Source organism: Macaca fascicularis, chromosome 1 (genome assembly GCF_037993035.2).
Source record: "Macaca fascicularis isolate 582-1 chromosome 1, T2T-MFA8v1.1".
Taxonomy (NCBI): Eukaryota; Metazoa; Chordata; class Mammalia; order Primates; family Cercopithecidae; genus Macaca; species Macaca fascicularis.
In genome coordinates, this window is record NC_088375.1 from 107,428,189 (window position 1) to 107,451,896 (window position 23,708).

A 23,708-nucleotide genomic window follows, 5' to 3' on the forward strand; every position below is an offset into this window, starting at 1 on the left:
ATCTTCATTCTTTTCTCTGTGATGCCCTTTCCTTCTGGCACGTATTGAAAAAGGAGAGGTGCTTCAGCACACCAAATCCTGGGAGAGGTAAGGGAGGGCGTGCTAATTTCTTCTGTGAGATTATTGCTTCCCTTCCCCTTAGTTTTTTTTTTTTTTTTTCCCTTCACTGTCTCTATTGTGAGACCAGACTCTTGGAGGAATACCTTAGGGGGCCTCATTAGCAACTTCCTTAGCCTGCTGAGTTCTATCCTGTCAGGATCTCATCAGAAAGAGTAGAAATTAGGCAGGTAGCTTCCCACAACCTCTGAAGACCAGTAGCAAGGATGGCATCAACAATAATAATAATATAGTATAGCAAGGGCTGGGTACGGTGGCTCATACCTGTAATCCCAGCACTATTTGGGAGGCCGAGGCGGGTGGATCACCTGAGGTCAGGAGTTCAAGACCACCCTGGCCAACATGGTGAAACTCCATCTCCACTAAAAATACAAAAATTAGCTGGGTGTGGTCACACGTGCCTGTAGTCCCAGCTACAACTGAGGCTGAGGCAGGAGAATCACTTGAACCCAGGAGGTGGAGGTTGCAGTGAGCCAAGATCACACCATTGCACTCCAGCCTGGGTGACAGAAGGAGACCGTCTCAAAAAAAAAAAAAAATACAGCAAGGATGTTGTTATACTATAGCAAGCAATAATACAGCAAGGATGGCATCAACAATAATAATTTTATATATATATATATAAATATATATATATAACTGCATTTGATATACGTAACAACCTTTTTTTTTTTTTTTGAGATGGAGTCTTGCTCGTCACCCAGGCTGGAGTGCAGTGGTGCAATCTTGGCCTCCCAGGTTCATGCCATTCTCCTGTCTTAGCCTCCTGAGTAGCTGGGACTACAGGCGCCCGAGACCACGCCCAGCTAATTTTTGTATTTTTAGCAGAGACAGGATTTCACTGTGTTAGTCAGGATGGTCTCGATCTCCTGACCTCGTGATCCGCCCGCCTTGGCCTCCCAAAGTGCTGGGATTACAGGCGTGAGCCACCGTGCCCGGCCAACAACCTTTTAAAATAGGTACTACTTATTATAATTATTACTTTTACAGATGAGGAAATAGGCATGGAGAGCTTAAAAGTTATTTGCCCCAGGTAGCCGGGCGCGGTGGGTCATGCCTGTAATCCCCAAGCTTCTTTCTAGAGCTGCCTGCTGGGAGAAATACCTGGACCAAGGGCTGCCTGGGCCTGAGTCCTTGACCCTTTGATGAAGACAGACCTTGACATTAGACCCTTTCCCATTACCTTTATCTACGGACTGCCAGCACCTGCACAGCTTAGGACTCTACCTTAGCCTCCCTCCTTGCCACAGTTCCCCAGCCAGGCCTGCTCCCAGCTGTTTAGTTCAGACACCAAATAGAAAATAAATAAACTCAAAGGATATAAACATTCCTAAGAGCTGCCAAGAGGGCTGATGCAAATCAAGAAGGTACAAGTGAGACAAAATCCACCCCATGCATCCTCTATTCTTTCCCAGTGCTGACCTGCTTTCTCCTTAACTGAATTCTCTTGTTCACCTGTTCAATCCATCCTAATCCCACCCACTAAGTCCCAGAGAGTTGGCCCTAACTCCTTGAACCTGCCTGCCAGTTCCTCAGCTCATGCTTCCCTATAGCAGGATTCTATTTGCTCAAGACTCAGTTTCCACTACTTCTCCACCATATCCACATCCCATCTCAGTCCATGGAGATTCAAGAACAACTAAATCTCAAATCCATCCTGAGGTTTCTGTTCCAAAGGCAGAATTAACCCCAAATATAAATCCTTAGAAAGCAGTCCCGTTGCTTTAAGCTGAAGCCTAAAATGATGCATTACAATCAGTCCTCATCAGTAACTCCCACCTAAAACTTCTGTAGGACAGAAGTATTTTTACAAAATAATCACTCTTTTAGGGAGAAGGATCAAAGCTCTAGGGAGATACGTCACTAATTCTTCCATCATGCTCTGACCTGGCTCAAGGTCTCTGAATGAGTCACTACTTGATAGTTCCTCACCCGCCTACAACTGTGTCCTCCTAATTCTGTCTTTACTGCCTTTGTCTGAAGAGGTCTGACCTGCAGGCTTGGCCCAGAAAGGCTCACAGGTAGGGGATTTACCTGGAAACTTTTAGCATGTGAACATGAATGCTAGTGAAGGTGTCAACCAGCTATGAGACCCAAGGCAAATGCTTCACTTCCCCAGAGGGCCTGGGACTCCCGCATGGGGCTGTTAGAGGGCAAAAAGAAGAGGAGATACTCTAGTCTCTTGCATTTACATTGCAAAACCCAGCGGCTTCTTACTGATAGGCCAGGCAAAGAGCTAGAAATACCACACATATTCTGCCCCCTTCACTTAGGTTTACTGATTTACCCAGGTTGGTCCAGATCACCTGAAACAAACAAACAAAACTTTCCAGCCTTGCCTGCGCTGAGATGACTAAATGGAATTTGAATGGTATTTATAAAAACTCACATATAGCCAATGATGGGCGCACACAGACACACACACACACACAAAGATTTAAAAACCCACACAAGAGGAAGTTAAACTAATTCCAACCCAACCACTCTCATCTTTGCCAACAATTTCTTTTTTTTTTTTCTTTTTTTTTTTTTTTGAGACGGAGTCTCGCTCTGTCGCCCAGGCTGGAGTGCAGTGGCCGGATCTCAGCTCACTGCAAGCTCCGCCTCCCGGGTTCACGCCATTCTCCTGCCTCAGCCTCCCGAGTAGCTGGGACTACAGGCGCCCGCCACCTCGCCCGGCTAGTTTTTTGTACTTTTTAGTAGAGACGGGGTTTCACCGTGTTAGCCAGGATGGTCTCGATCTCCCGACCTCGTGATCCGCCCGTCTCGGCCTCCCAAAGTGCTGGGATTACAGGCTTGAGCCACCGCGCCCGGCCAACAATTTCTTTAAAATGGATGGGCTGGACTGGATCATATCACTCTTTAACACCACTCAACTGGAAACATTCATTTGTCTTCAAGGATCTTGATGATAAATTCAGTACAAAAATGAAACAGCAATTTAACTCGACAAGGTCCCAGCCCAGAATGGCCTTGGCTCTCCTGGGAAACCAAGGATTTCTGAATACTTGCTGCCTCACTGCCCACCCTCACCCCAGACCCTATTCTAGTTGGCATTAGAAGTACAAACAGATCAGGTTCCCATGCCCATAAATCCTTCCCTTGGCATTAATTCAAGCAGCTATGCCAAGGAACCATGAGCATCCTGCTCTAATGACCGGAAATGATTTTCCTTTGGTTCCCCTTGAACAAACGACATCATCTCTGACCTCCAAGTTACCTCACAGGTAAACTGGGAGTGGTTAGGAGGAGACAGAGCCACCAACTTCATATGGTTTTGTGAGAGGATCAAATGAGATCTTGTCTGGATAGAGTCTAATAGAATGCTGGGCACTGAGCATGTTTGTTTCCCTCTACATCACCTTTATTCAGAGAAGAACCAATGAAATGTTAATTCCCCCATTCCAAGCTCTTCTTAGTGTCATATAGTTAATGCCAGATAACAGATACATACCTTAACTCATTATACCAAGACTCAAAGGACATAGCGTTGCTAGACAGGGGAAATTTGGAGAGGCAAAAGACAGAATTTTGCTACTTTATTTTAAAAACAACAGGCCAGGTGTGGTGGCTCACATCTGTAATCCCAGCACTTTAAGAGGGCGAGGTGGGTGGATCATCTAAAGTCAGGAGTTCGAGATTAGCCTGGCCAACATGGCGAAACCCCGTATCTACTAAAAATACAAAAATTAGCTGGGCATGGTGGCATGCGCCTGTAATCCTAGCTACTCGGGAGGCTGAGGCAGGAGAATCGCTTGAACCTGAGAGGCAGAGATTGCAGTGGGCCGAGATCAGGCCACTGCACTCCACCCTGAGCAACAGAGCAATACTTCATCTCAAAATAAATAAAAAGAACAGAATTCAAAGAGATCACCCTGCCTAGTCCCTCACCTCAAGGAGGGAACCTACCTGAACCATTCCACATAAAGGGGACTCTTCAGTTTGTGAAGAACCCCAAACTAGTTTTCATATAATATTCCTCAGAAAGTCTGACTCCAGTATATTCCAGTGTTCTCCTAACCACTATATTATTTACTGTATCAATCATGTAACATTAAGCTGTCTCATCTAAATCCTACCTACTAAAAATTTAAACCTGTTTTCTCTTCACCTGCCAATGGCAGAATCTGCAAACTACAGGCCATGCTCTTCTGAATAAGAACTCTCATGGACTTGGTTACAATTGTTCTCTTCTATTCCCTGGATTAAATCCCAACCCTTTTAGCCTTGCCTCATAAATTTAAAATTTAAAACTCTATGTGTTGGCCGGGCGCGGTGGCTCAAGCCTGTAATCCCAGCACTTTGGGAGGCCGAGACGGGCGGATCACAAGGTCAGGAGATCGAGACCATCCTGGCTAACCCGGTGAAACCCCATCTCTACTAAAAAAATACAAAAAACTAGCCGGGCGAGGTGGCGGGCGCCTGTAGTCCCAGCTACTCGGGAGGCTGAGGCAGGAGAATGGCGTAAACCCGGGAGGCAGAGCTTGCAGTGAGCTGAGATCCGGCCATTGCACTCCAGCCTGGGCGACAGAGCGAGACTCCGTCTCAAAAAAAAAAAAAAAAAAAAAAAAACAACAACAAAAAACTCTATGTGTTTTTCCACCTTCATGACTGCCATTTAGCTTCAGAATCTGGAGAGAGAGAGGGGACTTTAATCAGAGGATGACAAATTCACTGAGTAAAAAGGGACTTATAACTATATTTAGAGAACAAGGTGATCCAGCTCTGGTCAAAGAGTCTCATACTACCCCAGTTAAACTGTAAGTTCCACCATATCCTGGATCATATATGAGGAGGGTTTATGGGTCCAGAGCAGGGTGCCTTACCTTCTGGGCTTGGGCAGGTTCAGTGAGGATGAGAGTAAACAGACCTAGGCAGATTTCTTCATGCTGGGGGAGGCCTTTGCACACCTGGAATATGAGAAAGGAAAACAAACTAGTTGTCATTCAAAGGCAGTAAGTTCTCAAACTCAGTTTCTCCCAGAAAACATGGGACTCCTAAGGAAGATGCAAAGGAGAATAATCAACTTTTAAATCTGATGATTTCCTTCTCTTAAAAGAGATTTTTTAAAAAAGAAGAGAGGGCTGGGCGCGGTGGCTCAAGCCTGTAATCCCAGCACTTTGGGAGGCCGAGACGGGCGGATCACGAGGTCAGGAGATCGAGACCATCCTGGCTGACACAGTGAAACCCCGTCTCTACTAAAAAATACAAAAAAAACTAGCTGGGCGAGGTGGCGGGCGCCTGTACTCCCAGCTACTCGGGAGGCTGAGGCAGGAGAATGGCGTGAACCCGGGAGGCGGAGCTTGCAGTGAGCCAAGATCACGCCACTGCACTCCAGCCTGGGCGGCAGAGCGAGACTCTGTCTCAAAAAAAAAAAAAAAAAAAAAAGAAGAGAGATAAGGACAACAGGTGTGGTGGTGCACACCTGTGGTCCCAGCTACTCCAGAGGCTGAGGCAGAAGGATTGCTTGAGCCCAGGAGTTCAAGGCTATAGTGCATTATAATCATGCCGGTGAATAATCACTGCATTCCAGCCTGGGCAACATAGTGAGACCACATTGCTATAAAAATAAAAAGCTATACTGAAAGATGCCCAAGTCTCCAAGAGATAGGCTCCCACAGTAAGAGAGAAGAATTGAGAAATTTGATTCAGGGAGCCAAGACTTGATGAACTTCAGTCCCCTACCCCCAACCACTTAGTCTTCCCATCTTTTTGACCATGTTTCAAGACTTTCACAGCAGCAGCAGTGCCTGCAGGGATAGCATTCTACTTACATAGGCATTGAGGGCATCATTGGCTTCTCTCTCGGAGACACCAGCAGTCATCGATGTCACAATGCTCATACACCTTTCCAATCTCTGGGAAGGGGTGAGAAAAAATGAACAGTGTGCCGTAACACCACTTAAGAAGTACTTCTGGGGGCCGGGCGCGGTGGCTCAAGCCTGTAATCCCAGCACTTTGGGAGGCCGAGATGGGCGGATCACGAGGTCAGGAGATCAAGACCATCCTGGCTAACACGGTGAAACCCCGTCTCTACTAAGAAATACAAAAAATAGCCGGGCGAGGTGGCAGCGCCTGTAGTCCCAGCTACTCGGGAGGCTGAGGCCGGAGAATGGCGTGAACCCGGGAGGCGGAGCTTGCAGTGAGCTGAGATCCGGCCACTGCACTCCAGCCTGGGCTACAGAGCGAGACTCCGTCTCAAAAAAAAAAAAAAAAAAAAAAAAAAGTACTTCTGGGCCCCTAAAAGTTTAACAATTCAAACCTGATCATGCCTGTTGATGTAACTGCCAGTTTACTAACAAAGTCACCATGAGGATATAACCAGCAAAATCTAAAATATGGAAACTGTAACAGGTGACCTCATTTTTTTAACACATAAATCACAAGAAAAAAAGTGAAGGAAACCTATATATTAAGAGACTTAGGCCGGGCGCGGTGGCTCAAGCCTGTAATCCCAGCACTTTGGGAGGCCGAGGCGGGTGGATCACGAGGTCAGGAGATCGAGACCATCCTGGCTAACATGGTGAAACCCCGTCTCTACTAAAAATACAAAATACTAGCCGGGCGTGGTGGCGGGCGCCTGTAGTCCCAGCTACTCGGAGGCTGAGGCAGGAGAATGGCGTGAACCTGGGAGGCGGAGCTTGCAGTGAGCCGAGATCGCGCCACTGCACTCCAGCCTGGGTGACACAGCGCGAGACTCCGTCTCAAAAAAAAAAAAAAAAAAAAAAAAGAGACTTAGGGCCAGGGGTGGTGCCTCACGCCTGTAATCCTAGCACTTTAGGAGACTGAGGGGGGCAGATCATCTGAGGTCAGGAGTTCCAGACCAGCCTGGCCAACATGGTGAAACCCTGTCTCTACTGAACAGCAGCAGCAGTGGCTGCAGGGACAGCATTCTACTTACATAGGCATTATATCGTATTACATGAAAATACAAAAATTAGCTGGGCGCAGTGGCACGTGTCTGTAATCCCAGGTACCTGGGAGGCTGAGGCAGGAGAAATGCTGGAACCCGGGAGGCAGAGGCTGCAGTGAGCAGAGATCGCGCCATTGCACTCCAGCCTGGGTGACAGAGCGAGACCCTGTCTCAAAAAAATAAAATAGGCCGGGCATGGTGGCTCACACCTGCAATCCCAGCACTTTGGGAGGCCGAGGTGTGTGAATCACAAGGTCAGGAGTTCAAGACCAGCCTGACCAACACGGTGAAACTCTGTCTCTACTAAAAATACAAAAAAGTAGCCAGGCATGGTGGCATGTGCCTATAATCCCAGCTACTCAGGAGGAGGAAGCTGAGGCAAGAGAACTGCTTGAACTCGGGAGGCGGAGATTGCAGTGAGCAGACATCGTGCAACTGCACTCCAGCCTGAGTGACAGAGCAAGAGTCTCAAAAAAAAAATAATAATAATAATAAATTTTTAAAAATAAAATAAAATAAAAGGGACTTAGGCCAGGCCAGATGCAGTGGCTCACGCCTGTAATCCCAGCACTTTGGGAGGCTGAGGTGGGCGGATCACCCGAGTTCAGGAGTCTCGTCGAGACCAGCCTGGCCAACATGGTGAAACCCTGTCTCTACAAAAAATACAAAAATCAGCTGGGTGCGGTGGTTCACACCTGTAATCCCAGCACTTTGGAAGGCTGAGGGAGCTGGATCACCAGAGGTGGGGAGTTCGAGACCAGCCTGACCAATATGGAGAAACCCCGTCTCTACTGAAAATATAAAAATTAGCTGGGCATATTTATATTTATAGTTATATCCTCATGGTAGCACATGCCTGTAATCCCAGCTACTCGGAAGGCTGAGGCAGGAGAATTGCTTGAACCCGGGAGGCAGAGGTTGAGGTGAGCCGAGATCACATCATTGCACTCCAGCCTGTGCAACAAGAGCAAAACTCCAGCCGGGCGTGGTGGCTCATGCCTGCAATCCCATCACTTTGGGAGGCAGGAGGACTGCTTGAGCCCAGGAGTTCAAGACCAGCCTGGGCAATATAGGGAGACCCCACCTCCATAAATAAGAAAAATATTAGCTGAGCATGGTTTTGCATGCCTGTGGTCCCAGCTACTCAGGAGGCTGAGATGGGAGGATCGCTTGAGCCCAGGAGGGCAAGGCTGCAGTGAGCTATGATGGTACTGCTGCACTCCAGCCTGGGCAAGAGAACATTATTGTTAATGTTTTTAGTTATGATATAAATACTATGATTATGTTTTTAAAAAGTCCTTTTCTTATAGACTTTATATAAAATGTTTACAGATAAAACTGTATATCTTAGATTTGCTTCAAAGTAATAGAGGTAGCTGAAAGAAGATAAAAGAAGATTGCTATCTACTGTTAAGTACTGAAGCAGAGTGATGGCTACATGAAGATTTTACTATTCTACTTTTTTATACTTGAAACGTCCCCCCAAAATGTTAAAAACAAACTTAAAAACCAATGAGAGTGTGAGGAAAGAAAAATAGAGCACCAAAGGCCAAACTAAAACCTACCAGGGGCTGGGCGCAGTGGCTCATGTCTGTAATCCCAGCACTTTGGGAGGCTGAGGTGGGAGGATCACTTGAGGTCAGGAATTTGAGACCAGCCTGGCCAACATGACAAAACCCCATCTCTGCTAAAAATACAAAAACTAGCCAGGTGTGGTGGCGCAAGCCTGTAGTCCCAGCTTCTCGAGAGGCTGAGGCAGAAGAATCGCTTGAATCTGGGAGTCGGAAGTTGCAGTAAGCCGAGATTGCACCTCTGCACTCCAGTCTGGGCTACAGAGAGAGACTCTGTCAAAAAAAAAACAAAAAACAAAAAACAAAAAACAAAAACCTACCAGGGTCTCTAAACAAGGATGGAAATAGCTGCATTAAAGCCTACCCAATAGTCATTCTGGTTTCAACTCCACCATGGCATGGGGTCAACATTCTAAGGGAACCTTAGTCATGGGTCCCTGTTCAGAAGAAGCAGTATTGGTAAGATACTGACAAAATGTATCTCGTAAGTCAATGAACCTCTCCATTATCACCACCTAAACTATTTCCTGAGTCCTTTTAAAACTTTATCTTGAGAATTAACACAAAAACTGTTTAAGGAAAACCAATTTCCAATGATAATTATTCTGGCAAAAGGAGGACAAAGGAAGGCTGGTTTACTTCTACCTGATCTTAGAGGTCATCACCACGTATCTTATTGAGAAGTGGTTCTATTGCATCATTTTGAGGAACTGACAAAGATGGATAATAGGATAGAGGTTTAAGAATGAAAGATGGCCGGGCGCAGTGGCTCATGCCCGTAATCCCAGCACTTTGGGAGGCCGAGGTGGGCGGATCACGAGGTCAGGAGATCAAGACCATCCTGGTGAACACGGTGAAACCCCGTCTCTACTGAAAATACAAAAAAAATTAGCCGGGTGTGGTGGCGGGTGCCTGTAGTCCCAGCTACTCAGGAGGCTGAGGCAGGAGAATGGCATGAACCTGGGAGGCAAAGCTTGCAGTGAGTGGAGATTGTGACACTGCACTCTAGCCTGAGCGACAGAGGGGACTCCGTCTCAAAAAATTAAAAAAAAAAAAAAAAAAAAAGAAGAAGAAGAATGAAAGACAACTGGGCTGGGCGCGGTGGCTCATGCCTGTAATCCCAGCACTTTGGGAGGCAGAGGGTGGGTGGATCATGAGGTTAGGAGTTCAAGACCAGCCTGACCAACATGTTGAAACCCTGTCTCTACTACAAATAGAAAAATTAGCTGGGTGTGATAGCTTGCGCCTGTAATCCCAGCTACTCGGGAGGCTGAGGCAGGAGAATCGCTTGAATCTGGGAGGCAGAGGTTGCAGTGAGCCAAGATTTCGCCACTGCACTCCAGCCTGGGTGACAGAGCGAGACTCCATCTCAAAAAAAAAAAAAAAGAATGAAAGACAATCATGCTTCTCCTTTACCATTATCCTCAGGTTGCCTATGTCTATCCTGTGTAAGAGCATAAGGTGGCACAGGGTAGAACTGAGTGGTAAGGCAAGGCAAGTGTTTGTAGCTGCCACAGCTACAAAACTTCAAGCTAAAATAAGCCCCAAGCCACTTATTACAACTTAATATCAGGTCTGACTATGCCCCAAATTAGGTCAGATTGGTAGCTCAGCCTGAATAAAAAGCACCTGTGTACTTGTGAAAAGGAGCTGTGAGGTCACATGAAAGCTGAGCTATGACTCTCACAGCCTACCTCTCCCACAAGCTCTGAGATCCAGTATTACCTAGTCCATCTCCTATATGATAAGGGGAGGGAAGGAAAACCCTCTGGCTGGGCTTCCTCTGTTTTTAAATCTTATCCCACTTGCCGGGCACAGTGGCTCATGCCTGTAATCCCAGTACTTTGGGAGGCCGAGGCAGGTAGATCACTTGAGGCCAGGAGTTCAAGACTAGCCTGGGGAACAGAATGAGATCCCCCGCACCATCTCTACAAAAACTAAATAAATCAGCCAGGCATGGTCGTGTGCACCTGTAGTCCCAGCTACTTGGGAGGCTGAGGCAGGAGGATCACTTGAGCCCAAGAGCTGTAGGCTGCAATAAACCATGATTGCACCACTGAACTCCAGCCTGGGTGATGAAGCGAGGCCCTGTCTCAAAAATCATCCCTCTCTACCCAAGATAGTTATCAAGAACTGGGGAATCAATCACATCCAGCTGCTAGGTTCAGATTGTTCTTACTAGGAGATCTGGGGGAAGCCCTGTACACAGCCTAGGTTAACGGTTTCAGAGGAGAAGGAGATGGTGAACAAGGAGTGGCATAGCATTCTAAAATTCTAGATATTCTTTCCTATCAAAGGGAAAAATCTCTGCTGAATCAATGGAGAGGAAAGGCAAGCAAAATCAAACAGCGGCTAGCTAATAAGCAAACTGACAGGAAGCATAACATAGAAAGAACCCTCTACCACTTGCCAGCCTTAGGCTAATCTTGGGTAATTTAGCCACTCAAAACCCCTCAAAACAGAGATAATGCCTCTATCACAAGGTTGCTGTAAGGGTTAAACAAAATGACATGTGAAAACACCTAGCATACAGCATCAGTTAAATTAGAATCTATTCAATCTGCAGCCAGGCATGGTGGCTCATGCCTGTAATCTCAGCGCTTTGGGAGGCCAAGGTGGGGAGGAATCACTTGAAGACAGGATTTCAAAACCAGCCTGGGCAACATAGTGAAGATGCTGTCTCTACAAAAAAAATGTTTAACAATTAGCTGGGTGTGGTGGCGTACCTCTAGTCAAAGCTACTTGGGAGGCTGAAGTGGGTGGATCATTTGAGCCCAGGAGGTTGCAGATGCAGTGAGCCATGATCACGCCACTGCACTCCGCCTGAATGACAGAGCAAGACCCTGTCTCAAACAGAACAAAAACTATTCAATTTGAGGGAAATTCAGCAATTGCAAAACTAAATTTAGAGGACTAAAATCTTTCCACTCCCAGCCACTATTTCTATTCTAATGGGATGGCCTTAAAGATTCCTGAAAACTCCTACCACAGGACATGAATGCCTGACCAGGCTAAAAAGCTTTCTCTCCTATCTACTCTCTGTAAACTTCTGTCTTCTAGGAGACAAGATGAAAAGGTAGGAGAGAGGGAGGGGCCTGAATGATGTATCCTGTACCAGATCTTGCAAAGATGGCTACACAGACCTAAGGGCTAGCTGAGTCTCAGGCAATGATCTATGGCTGAGAGACCTTGGGTTGAACAGTTTCTCTAGGCCCCTTCCCTAGCTCCCACGAGTTCTGCTCAGAGGCCTGAGTCAATTCTATGGGTCACTGCCCAGTGAAGGAGAAAAGTGGCCTCTTGGAACAGAGAGGCCCAGCTAAGGTTGTAGAAAGTGAGAGTCCAGAATTTGGATGGGTGGATAACTGCAATGAGGAAAAAATATGAGGCCCAGTCCTTTCTGTTCACAGACGAGAAGTATAAATGATACTTTACTCTTCCTGAACTATACAAATTACTTTTCCAAACAGGGATGGGAAAATTAATTACAAATCATTCAGGGTGACAAAGGACCATGTCCCTTCAAAGAGAGCCACAGGAAGCCAGAGCCCTACAATCAAGTAATAGCAACCCTTTTCCCCTAGTCTTCAGAGGCTCTTAGTAAAGATCAAATCATAGGTTCAGATGCCAACAATTGCTGGCAGAATGGCTCTGTTCAGAGTAAGCCCTCCATGACAGTACCTTAGAGAGCTGAGTAAATATTTACAATCTCTAGGAGCTCCTGAACTAATTTTTCTAATACTAAGACTACCTGACCATGGTTTCCATGACAGCAGCAGCAGATGAAATGGGGGAGAAAGGGGGGAAGGCCTTTCTCTTTGCCAGTATATACCCAAAGCTGGAGACTCAAGCTTTCCATTTCCTCTAACCTTTCCATTTCCCCTCCCTCAGCCAGGTGGATATAGAGTCTGGTAAAAAGCATACAGTGGCCGGGTGCGGTGGCTCACACGTGTAGTCCCTGCATTTGGGGAGGCTGAGGAGTGTGAATCACGAGGACTGAGAGTAGTCTGGCCGACATGGTGAAACTCCATCTCTACTAAAAATACAAAAATCAGCTGGGCGTGGTGGTGCACACCTGCAGTCCCAGCTACTCAGGAGGCTGAGGCAGGAGAATCACTTGAACCCGGGAGGCGGAGGTTGCAGGAAGCTGTTGCGCCACTGCATTCCAGCCTGGGTGATGGAGCAAGATTCCATCTCCCAAAAAAAAAAAAAAGCATAAATACTGCTCCCTATGGCAAGTGGCCTTAAAAACTAAATTCCCGGCCAGGCACTGTGACTCACGCTTGTAATCTCAGCACTTTGGGAGGCCAAGGCAGGCAGATCATGAGGTCAGGAGATCGAGACCATCCAGGCTAACACAGTGAAACCCCGTCTCTACTAAAAATACAAAAATAATAGCCGCGAGTGGTGGCAGGCGCCTGTAGTCCCAGCTACTTGGGAGGCTGAGGCAGGAGAATGGCATGAACCCCGGAGGCGGAGCTTGCAGTGAGCTGAGATTGTGCCATTGCACTCCAGCCTGGGCGATGGGGCAAGACTCTGCCTCAAAAAAACAAAAACAAAAACAAAAACAAAAAAACCTAAATTCCCCATCTTCAGAAAAAGAAGATACAATCTAACTCATAAAATCCCCAAGGACGGCTGGGCGTGGTGGTTCATGCCTATAATCCCAGCACTTTGGGAAGCCAAGGCGAGTGGATCACAAGGTCAGGAGTTCGAGAGCAGCCTGGTCAATATGGTGAAACCCCATCTCCGCTAAAAATACAAAAATTAACTGGGTGTGGTGGTATACGCCTGCAGTCCCAGCTACTTGGGAGGCTGAGGCAGGAGAATCACTTGAACCCAGGAGGCAGAGGTTGCAGTGAGCTGAGATCACACCAATACACTCCAGCCTGGGAGACAGAGCAAGACCCCGTCTGCAAAAAAAAAAAAAAAAAAAGAAAAAAGAGAGAAAAAGCATACAGTAAATACTGCTCCCTATGAGAAGTCAGTGGCCTTGAAAGACTAAATTCTGGCCAGGCACAGTGGCTCATGCCTGTAATCCCAGCACTTTAGGAGGCCGAGGTGGGAGGATCACAGGTCAGGAATTCAAGACCAGCCTGCCCAACATGATGAAACCCCGTCTCTACTAAAAACACAAAAAAATTAGCTGGGCATGGTGGTGCACGCCTATACTCTCAGGTACTCTGGAGGCTGAGGCAGGAAAATCACTTGAATCTGGGAAGTGGAGGTTGCAATGAGCCGAGATCATGCCACTGCACTCCAGTCTGGGCAACGGAGTGAGACTCCATCTCAAAAAAATTAAAAAAAAAAAATTAAAAAAAAAAAAAACCTAAATTCCTCATCTTCAGAAAAGGAATATACAATCTAACTCATAAAATCGCCAAAGATGACTGGGCACAGTGGCTCCTGCCTGTAATCCCAGCACTTTGGGAGGCTGAGGTGGGCGGATCACCTGAGGTCAGGAGTTCGAGACCAGCCTGGCCAACATGGTGAAACCCCATCTCTACTAAAAATACAAAAAAATTAGCTGGGCATGCTGGTGGGCACCCATAATTCCAGCTACTCGGGAGGCTGAGGCAGGAGAATCGCTTGAACTCAGGAGGTGGAGGTTTCAGTGAGCTGAGATCACGCCATTGCACTCCAGCCTGGGCAACAAGACGGAAACTCTGTCTTAAAAAAAAAAAATAAAAAATCCCCAAGGACTCATGCAGGTAAGGAGTTACTGAACAAGCTGGGTTCAAAGTATTCCACAACCATGAGTCACTAGTATATGAAATTATGATTTAAGGGGACAAAAACTAGAAGTGACTCAAAGTCCATTCCCTGGAGATTCCTCCCATATGGATATGAATTATTCCTTGGGGAAAACCAGGTAGGGACATACCTCTACCAAATGCAACCCTGAGACCTATCCAGGGCTTAAGAGGAAGCTCTGGCCAGGTGTGGTGGCTCATGCCTGTAATCCCAGCACTTTGGGAGGCCGAGCACTTTGGGAGGCCAAGGTGGATCACCTGAGGTCAGGAGTTTGAGACCAGCCTGGCCAACATGGTGAAACCCCATCTCTACTAAAAATATAAAAATTAGCCAGGCATGGTGGTGCCTGTAATCCCAGCTACTCTAGAGGCTGAGGCAGGAGAATTGCTTGAACCCAGGAGGCGGAGGTTGCAGGGAGCCAAGATCGTGTCACTGCACTCCAGCCTGGGCGACAGAGGGAGACTTCGTCTCAAAAAAACAAAAAAAAAAGTTAAAAAAAGAGGACGCGGGGCCAGGTGTGCTGACTCATGCCTATAATCCCAACACTTTGGGAGGCCCAGGTGGGCGGATCATGAGGTCAGGAGATCGAGACCATCCTGGCCAACACAGTGAAACCCCGTCCCTACTAAAAATGCAAAAAATTAGCTGGGTGTGGTGGCGGGCCCCTGTAGTCCCAGCAACTCGGGAGGCTGAGGCAGGAGAATGGCGTGAACCCGGGAGGCAGAGCTTGCAGTGAGCCCAGATCATGCCACTGCACTCCAGCCTGGGTGACAGAGCGACACTTGTCTCAAAAAAAAAAAAAAAAAAAAAAGAGGATGCTCTGACTTCTTGGGCCTCCTGCTTTCAGCCTGATTTAAAAGTGGTTGGTCCCTCTTTGGCAGAAGAAAAACCAGGAGCTACCAAGGCTCATGAGATTAGGAACTACATGTTCTAAACTCCTTCAATCTCTGGCACTATTTTTATCTCATTCCCTCCCCAAACTGGGATGGGAATGGGCAAGAAGACTTCCGCCTTCAAAGGGAAAAACAGGGCCAAAGAGAAGAAAGGATACACCAAGTGTTCCCTAGGGTAGAAGAGTTAAGAGTTCCTGCCTGGAATGCTCTTGACCAGTGCTTCCTACTCCAAATCTCTAAAGGTCTTTCCTAATCACACCCAATTATAATGACCCCAGTCTCTTCACTACTCTAACCAGTTTTTTTGTTTGTTGTTTTTGTTTTTTTTACCTTCCTTGTGGATGTGTTAACTCAAGCTGTGAGATGATAAGCTTTGAAAGGTAGACCTTGGATGTCCTCCATCCTGTTTTCCTATCAGACCCAGCACATAGTAAGCATACATGGTCAGGAAACTACCTCTGTGTTCCTGGGCAATAGGTAGGTCTGTGATGGAAAATAACCAAGCCAGAACAAGCAGAGGTCAGTTGATCAACACCAAGTTTTCTTTTTTTTTTTTTTTTTTTTGAGACGGAGTCTCGCTGTGTCTCCCAGCCTGGAGTGCAGTGGCATGATCTCGGCTCACTGCAAGCTCCACCTCCCGGGTTCACGCCATTCTCCTGCCTCAGCCTCCCAAGTAGCTGAGACTACAGGCGCCCGCCACCACGCCCGGCTAGTTTTTTTGTATTTTTAGTAGAGACGGGGTTTCACCATGTTAGCCAGGATAGTCTCGATCTCCTGACCTCGTGATCCACCCGCCTCGGCCTCCCAAAGTGCTGGGATTACAGGCTTGAGCCACCGCGCCCGGCCCAACACCAAGTTTTCATAACTTCGGTGTGCAGAGATCTGTGGGGAGACCCAGAGGAAGAAGCCAGTAAGTCCTGCCCTTAGAGACCCTCTGGTCTAGTGGGGATAACCGAACCACACACATAGGGAAAAAAAATAGTGTGGCAAGTATTGTGAGAAAATTCAAATGCAAAGGACAAACGGCAAAGAAGGGGGACCATGAAACATACTGGAAAACAACCACATTATGGAGATCAGAAAAAAAGAAAGACCCTCCCTCCCCACTTTCCCTGGAAACAGCTGAAAAGTTCACTCTCAGTATAAAGAAAGTCAAAAAATGCATGCCTCCCCTCTTCGATGGTCCCCTCCTGCCGCATCATTTCATTCAGTAGCAAACACGTCACAGCTCAGAAGAACAGGATGCTGTACTATTCAGTGAATTGAATTAAAGCAGAGACACAATGACGCCTCTAAGAATTCTATACTTCTACAGCTCCAGTGCTAGTACACAGGGATCAAGAAATGCCTTGACAATGATAGTGGCCATTTCTTAAAAAGTAGATAACACCAATTGCCAGGCAGTCTTAAAGTCATTCTCACTTGTTTTGGGAATACATTGTTTACATTCATAATTATATCTACCTTAGCTGATAACTACAGACAACAGAAAACAAACTTTGATTTACCTGAATGCCCACAGAATTACAAGGGAAAAGCATGATGGGAAGGCAGACCGTAAGTAGACATTTGCTGGTGGATCAAGCTGCTTCCTGATTCACAAAGTTCATTTTTGCATATATGTTCTACGATCTTGTATCTGACCCATTTTTTCAAATCTAAATTCTGAATTTCACCTGTCTGCCTGCCCACCCTCTAATAGCTGACAAAGTTAGAAGCAGGGAAACAGCCAGTGAAGAGCCAAGGCCTGTTAATGTACTCATCCTATCCCTGGATAACCACCGAGTTGAATATTAGGCCTTACAAATCGTTAAGCAATCAATGTCCCAGTTCTGGATCTCATATTCTTTTTTTTTTTTTTTTTTTTTTTGAGACAGGGTCTCTCGCTCTGTCGTCAGGCTGGAGTGCAGTGGCGTGATATTGGCTTACTGCAACTTCTGCCCACGGGTTCAAGCGATTCTCCTGCCTCAGCCTCCCAATAGCTGGGATTGCAGGCACGAGCCACCATGCTCATCTAATTTTTGTATTTCTAGTAGAGACGAGGTTTCACCATGTTGGCCAGGATGGTCTTGATCTCTTGACCTTGTGATCCGCCTGCCTTGGCCTCCCAAAGCGCTGGGATTACAGGCGTGAGCCACCGCGCCTGGCCTAGATCTTATATTCTTAAGTACGTATTCTCGTTTGTAGCAGTGGAAAGGTATACATGATCAACTCTGGGATGGCAGAATGAAGAAGCTGGGTAAGAGGACAGGAGGGGCAACTATCAGGACCCCTGAAGTCCTCATTCAGGTCCATTCCATTGCTTCACTCCACCTTCTTATTCAGAAGCGATGTGTTCTCTCCTCTGTGTGTGCTATCTGGTTCTGAAGGAGAGTCCCCTAGGTACCATTCACCCCACTACTGTGGCTAATGCCACCAAACTAAACACTACTCACTTAAGTCTTCACTCATTCTAAATACCCAGTTAAATCACTAGCAATTGGTTGTGTGTACATGAAGTCAATGACAGCATCTAACAGGAGGGTCCAAGGTCTACTGCCCGCTCTTATCAGCCCCCCAAACATCTACACACACACACATTACATCTCAACTCAACATATTGACCTAAGTCTGAAACAGGGTTGATAGTAAAAATAGCTGTGGTGTGTATGTGGAAAGGAATATCAAAAATAAATTCGGTAAATCTGGATGCTGTATCCCTTCCTTCACCAACACCCCCCACCCATTTTCATACTAGTGGCTGCTGTTACTATGACAACCTGTCCAGGAAGTTGGCCCACACTTCTTCCTTCAGGAGCAGGAAGCTGGAGCAGTGTTTGTGTTGCTTCAGAAAAAAACTTGAAAGCCTCCTCCCCCGCCCCCCCTCGTCCCCCCACCCGGTATCCGCTCCAGTATCCCTCCAAAACCCAATTTCTTAACTCCCTTCCCTCCCCCCACACCTACCTCCTCTAACTCATCCTTGGCATCCAAACTGGTTGAAAGTAGCAGCCTCCCCCCTCCTGGTGCTCCTGCTCCCGCTCCTCCTCCTCCACCTCCCGCTGCTCCCGAAGCAGCTGCTGCTGCTGCTGCTGCCCCTTTTCCCTTCTGCAACTCCATGGCTGCAGCCAGGAGACGGGAAAAGGTCAGGGAGTGGATGGATGCAAAGTCCTAGATATCGGGAACTCTGGATTGCCAGGGACTGGGGGACAAGAGGCACAAGTTGGGGAGGGGAGAGCAAGGGCCCCTGTCCTCTCCACTCCTCCCTCCTCTCCAAAAGGCCGCGCCTGCGTTGGGGGCGAAGGCAGAGTCCTCTGGGTCCTGACTTTGGGGTGGCAGTGCTGAGGGAAAGCCGCTGGCTCCGAAGTACAGTGGGATAAAAGCCTGTGCCCCTATCGGAAGGGTAGGATAGGCTTCCACCCCTGAAGAAGTGGACCCTAAGAGCGTCTGACCCTAAGAAAAGGAGGGAAAACCCTAAGTTTCTGCCTCTTTTCCCCGTTGGGGGGGAAAGAGGAGTCCTGCCCCTGAAGTAGGAGGTAGGAAACCTTCCTGGCTGATGCCCCAAGGCTTGGGAAGTGAAGCGCCTTTGGATCCGGCCCCTAGGGGGTGAGGGTGAGGCAATAAGCGCTATGGGAGGACAGGGAGGACCAGCGTCTCCCCACACCACACAGAGGTAGCCATGGTGGAAGGGTGGGGGGTGGAAAGGCGGAGGGCGAGGGCGAGGGCGAGGGAGGTGGAGAAATCCTCTAGGCCCGCGCCGGAAGTGAGCAGTCGCGGCCTCTGGCCTCCGCCAATAGCTGCTTCCGCGGTGGCACTGAGTCTCCAAGGGGTAGGAAGATCTCGGCGGACCGGCCTTTTCCCCGTCTGCCAATTGTGTTGAGGGAGAAGAGAGCCTGGTCTGATGGGCAACTAGCGTGCCCAATCGCTTCCCTCCTTTGCTCTCAGGTGGGGTGGGAGCGCGAGGCGATCAGGAAGGAGAGAGGCTGCGCTTGCGTGCGCTGACGCGCATGCGCGATGTCACCCTCCGCCGCCCTCCTTCCTCCTTTTAGAATTTGGGTGGGTGCAGGAACCTGGGCAATGTTCCTGCGTGGCTTTGAGAGACACGAAGCCTGCAACGAAGTGGCAGGGTCGGGGAGGCAACGGTACCCCAACCCGTAGGCAGTCACAGAGCAAATGCCGTCGGATGGTATGAAGCCAACTCCTAGAGCTAGGAGTGCATCACACAGGCAAGTGTGTGCGCTCTCACAAGTGCAATTATCAGACTTTGCAAAAAAAGTGCATTGACCCTTAGGCCGGGCGCGGTGGCTCACGCCTGTAATCCCAGCACTTTAGGAGGCCGAGGCGGGCGGGTCACGAAGTCAGGAGATTGAGACTATCCTGGCCAACATGGTGAAACCCCGTCTCTACTAAAAATGCAAAAATTAGCCGAGCGTGGTGGCAGGCGCCTGTAGTCCCAGTTACTTGGGAGGCTGAGGCAGGAGAATCGCTTGAACCCGGAAGGCGGAGGTTGCGGCGAGCCGAGATCGCGCCACTGCACTCCATCCAGCCTGGGCGACAAGAGCAAAAACTCGTCTCAAAAAAAAAAAAAAAAAAGTGCATGATCCACTTGTTCAAAACAAGTCGTTCGAGTCGTGCCAGCACTACGTCCAGCAAAAATGTTCCAAATGATAGAACCAACTTCATTTTTGTTTTGAGTATCTGGGACTGACCCATGTCCCTGAAGTCACTGTACTTTCACCCAGTGCAGAGTGTTGTGATGTGTTGCGAACCTAATGTAGCCTTGATTGTAAGTCCATTTGTATTTCTTGGTTCTCCATTTGTGTGTCTCAGTGGCATTTTTTTTTCAAGAGCACTTTAGGATTATTTTTCGCAGATCCAGACAGATCAAATTTCGCTTTTTTTTTTTTTTTTTTTTTTTTTTTAAGACGGAGTCTCACTGTTTTCACCCAGGCTGGAGTGCAATGGCGTGATCTAGGCTCACCGCAAACTCCATCTCCTGGGTTCAAGCGATTCTCCTGCCTTGGCCTCCCGAGTAACTGGAATTACAGACACCCACCACTACGCCCGCTTAATTTTTTTTTTTTTTTTTTTTTTTGAGATGGAGTCTCACTGTCGCCCAAGCTGGAGTGCAGTGGCGCGATCTCGGCTCACTAAAAGCTCCACCTCCCAGGTTCACGCGGTTCTCCTGCCTCAGCCTCCCGAATAGCTGGGACTACAGGCGCCCGCCACCATACCCGGCTAATTTTTTTGTGTGTTTTTTTTTTTGAGGCGGAGTCTCACTCTGTCACCCAGGCTGGAGTGCATGCGGGCGATCTTGGCTCACTGCAAGCTCTGCCTCCCGGGTTCACGCCATTCTCCTGCCTCAGCCTCCCAAGTAGCTGGGACTACAGGCGCCCGCCACCGCGCCCGGCTAATTTTTTGTATTTTTAGTAGAGACGAGGTTTCACCGTGTTAGCCAGGATGGTCTGGATCTCTTGACCTTGTGATCTGCCCGCCCAGGGATTCCCAAAGTGCTGGGATTACAGGCGTAAGCCACCGCACCCGGCCAAATTTCGCTATTTTTAAAGACTGCATAAAAAAAAAAAAAAAAGCACAGGCTTGTCCTAGTGCAGTGGTGTTTACAACTCATTGATCACAACCAGTTACAGATTTCTTTGTTTCTTCTTCAGTCCCACTGCTTCACTTGGGTAGCCTTTAAAAAAAAAAATCCACATTCCTGCTTGTTTTACTTCCAGTAAAATGGAGGCAAAGGTTGCCTGTGCTTTGAGAACATTATGTGACCTAACGGATGTGAGATCACGTTTTAAACTGGAATACACTGCACAGATACTAGTTACCACTGCAGGCAATCCTATTTATTTTTACACTTGTAGTGGCTTAACATTTTAACTCTATATGTGAATATTCCTTTAAGTTGGCTCACTCATTCCTTTCTTTAATAGTAGGTGTAAGACCTTAGGGAAGTCCCAGCAAGACCATCCTGGCTAACACGGTGAAACCCCGTCTCTACTAAAAAATACAAAAAAACTAGCCGGGCGTGGTGGCAGGCACCTGTAGTCCCAGTTACTCGGGAGGATGAGGCAGGAGAATGGCGTAAACCCGGGAGGCGGAGCTTCAGTGAGCCGAGATCTGGCCACTGCACTCCAGCCTGGGCGATAGAGCGAGACTCCGCTTGAACCTGGGAGGTGGAGGTTGCGGTGCGCCGAGATTGCACCATTGCACTCCATCCTGGGCAACAAGAGCGAAACTCCATCTCAAAAAAATAAAATAATAAAATAAATACATACATACATACATACATACATACAGAAGTACATAAATTCAAAGCAGGAACCCTCTCATCATCTTTGCTATCCACTAAGAGCCTCACACTTCAGAGCACCTTCTTGCAAGCTGCGGAATCAGTGAATGAACCTCATTTAGTAAAGGTTTTTCAAGGCAAGCCAATAAGGCCATCTTCTCAAATCCAAAGTAAAGTCTCTCCAAACCAATTACTCAGATATTCCAAGATAGTAGCTACTGTTGTCTGATTCATCTGCTAACCAAGGGAAGAAAACCAATTTGTACATAATCAATTCCAGGACTTTCATGTGTAGCTGTCAGTGACCACACCAGCACGTAAACTTTCATCCAGACAAAATTTCTTCCAGCCTTCTTCATCTTGAGATTTTGGCGTAGTCACATTACTATCCAACTGTCATGATTTCCAGCGACTTCTATGTTTGTACACATTCTGTCTTAAACGTTGAAAACAGTGCCACTTGATGTTGCCACTGAAGTGTTGGGGAATAACCTTCAGGGGCAGGTTGGCATCCTAAAAGAGAAACATTCACACCTTGCTTTCAACTTGTTTTTTTTTTGAGATGCAGTTTTGCTCTTGTCGCCCAGGCTGGAATGCAGTGGCACGATCTCAGCTCACTGCAATCTCCGCCTCCTGGGTTCAAGTGATTCTCCTGCCTCAGCTTCCTGAGTAGCTGGGACTACAGGCGCCCACCACCATGCGTAGCTAGTTATTGTATTTTTAGTGGAGACGGAGTTTCACCATGTTGCCCAGGCTGATTTTGAACTCCTCACCTCAGGTGATCCGCCCGCCTTGGCCTCCCAAAGTGTTGGGATTACAGGCATGATCCACTGTGCCTGTCCTTCCTTTTCTTTTCTTTCTTTCTTTTTTTTTTTTTTTTTGAGACAGAGTCTTGCTTCTTGCTCTGTCGCCCAGGCTGGAGTGCAGTGGCCAGATCTCACCTCACTGCAAGCTCCGTCTCCCAGGTCTACGCCATTCTCCTGCCTCAGCCTCCCGAGTAGCTGGGACTACAGGCGCCCGCCACATAGCCCGGCTAGTTTTTTTTGTATTTTTTAGTAGAGACGGGGTTTCACCGTGTTAACCAGGATGGTCTCGATCTCCTGACCTCGTGATCCGCCCATCTCGGCCTCCCAAAGTGCTGGGATTACAGGCTTGAGCCACCGCACCCGGCCTGTCCTTCCTTTTCAACTTCTTTGGGTCAGTTTGAGCTACCACAGCATCTGGACATTGAGCTGCTTTGGTCTGGACCTGCCTCAGGTATTCCTGAGGCATCCTCGGGGATAATGAGGGATGGAAACCTTCTGTCTGGTGGCAGAGCTCTACTGGCAGTAGCCGGGGTATCAACTCCTGCACTGCAGACTCTGCTCGTACCCATGCCATGATTTTCAACCCAGCCAGTTCCCCACAGAATCTTTTTCTATTCCCTTTCTCTTCCCAACTTATGTATCCATTTAGTTTTATCTATATCTTTATTCCTTCCAATTGAAACAAACTTTAAGTAACTTGTAAAATAGAAAAAATTATTTTTTTCTCAACACTTTTACATGCTTTTACAACTTTCCTTGCCAAAAATATATCTTGCTTTTGTTTATACACTTGTATACAGAATTGTTTCTTTTATATCTAGTAGGTTTTTTGTTTGTTTGTTTGTTTGTTTTGAGATGGAGTCTCCGTCACCCAGGCTGGAGTGCAGTGGTACCATCTCGGCTCACTGCAACCTCGGCCTCCCTGGTTGAACTCCTGGGCTACAGTTATTCACTTGTGTTAGCCTCACAAAATAACAGGCGTGAGTCACCACAATCAGCCCAATTTTTGTTTATTAAGAGATCTATCTAAATATATTTAAGTTTTCTATATTGCATATAAATAAGATGCCAAAGTATAAAACTTATGTTTAATAATTAATGTTTCAGTATTTTAACTTACTGAGAAATGACTCAGACATTTTGTGATTATCTGTTACTTAATTTAACATAATATGACTTAATAATTTATTTTATTTTATTTTATTTTGGCCGGGAGCGGTAGGTCACGCCTATAATCCCAACACTTTGGGAAGCTGAGGCGGGCGGATCACTGAAGGTCGGGAGTTTGAGACCACCCTGACCAACATGGAGAAACCATGTCTCTACTAAAAATACAAAATTAGCTGAGCATGGTGGTGTGTGCCTGTAATGCCAGCTACT

The 23,708-nt window shown here is 47.3% G+C and overlaps 1 protein-coding gene and 1 pseudogene across 6 annotated transcripts in view; both read right to left on the reverse strand.

Annotated features, from left to right (window-relative positions):
• The window catches only part of INTS3 (integrator complex subunit 3), a 48,640-nt gene extending 29,712 nt beyond the window's left edge, over window positions 1-18,928 (reverse strand). For 4 of the 6 annotated variants that reach the window (XR_012414520.1, XR_012414521.1, XM_065545641.1 and 1 more), the window contains exons 1-4: window positions 18,189-18,928; window positions 8,596-8,859; window positions 5,892-5,975; window positions 4,944-5,027 (exon numbers count right to left, since the gene is read on the reverse strand). Coding sequence is in view for 4 of the 6 variants with exons in the window: in XM_065545641.1 (XP_065401713.1) it covers window positions 4,944-5,027; window positions 5,892-5,975; window positions 8,596-8,859; window positions 18,189-18,341 (585 nt within the window). In the remaining 2 variants the exon portion in view is untranslated. The remainder of the gene's footprint in view (window positions 1-4,943; window positions 5,028-5,891; window positions 5,976-8,595; window positions 8,860-18,188) is intronic. The other 2 variants (XM_005541750.4, XM_005541749.4) reach the window with 1 other exon arrangement.
• Window positions 18,929-19,162: 234 nt separating this feature from the next.
• LOC102141513 (gem-associated protein 2 pseudogene) lies at window positions 19,163-22,794 on the reverse strand (annotated as a pseudogene).
• Window positions 22,795-23,708: the final 914 nt, after the last annotated feature.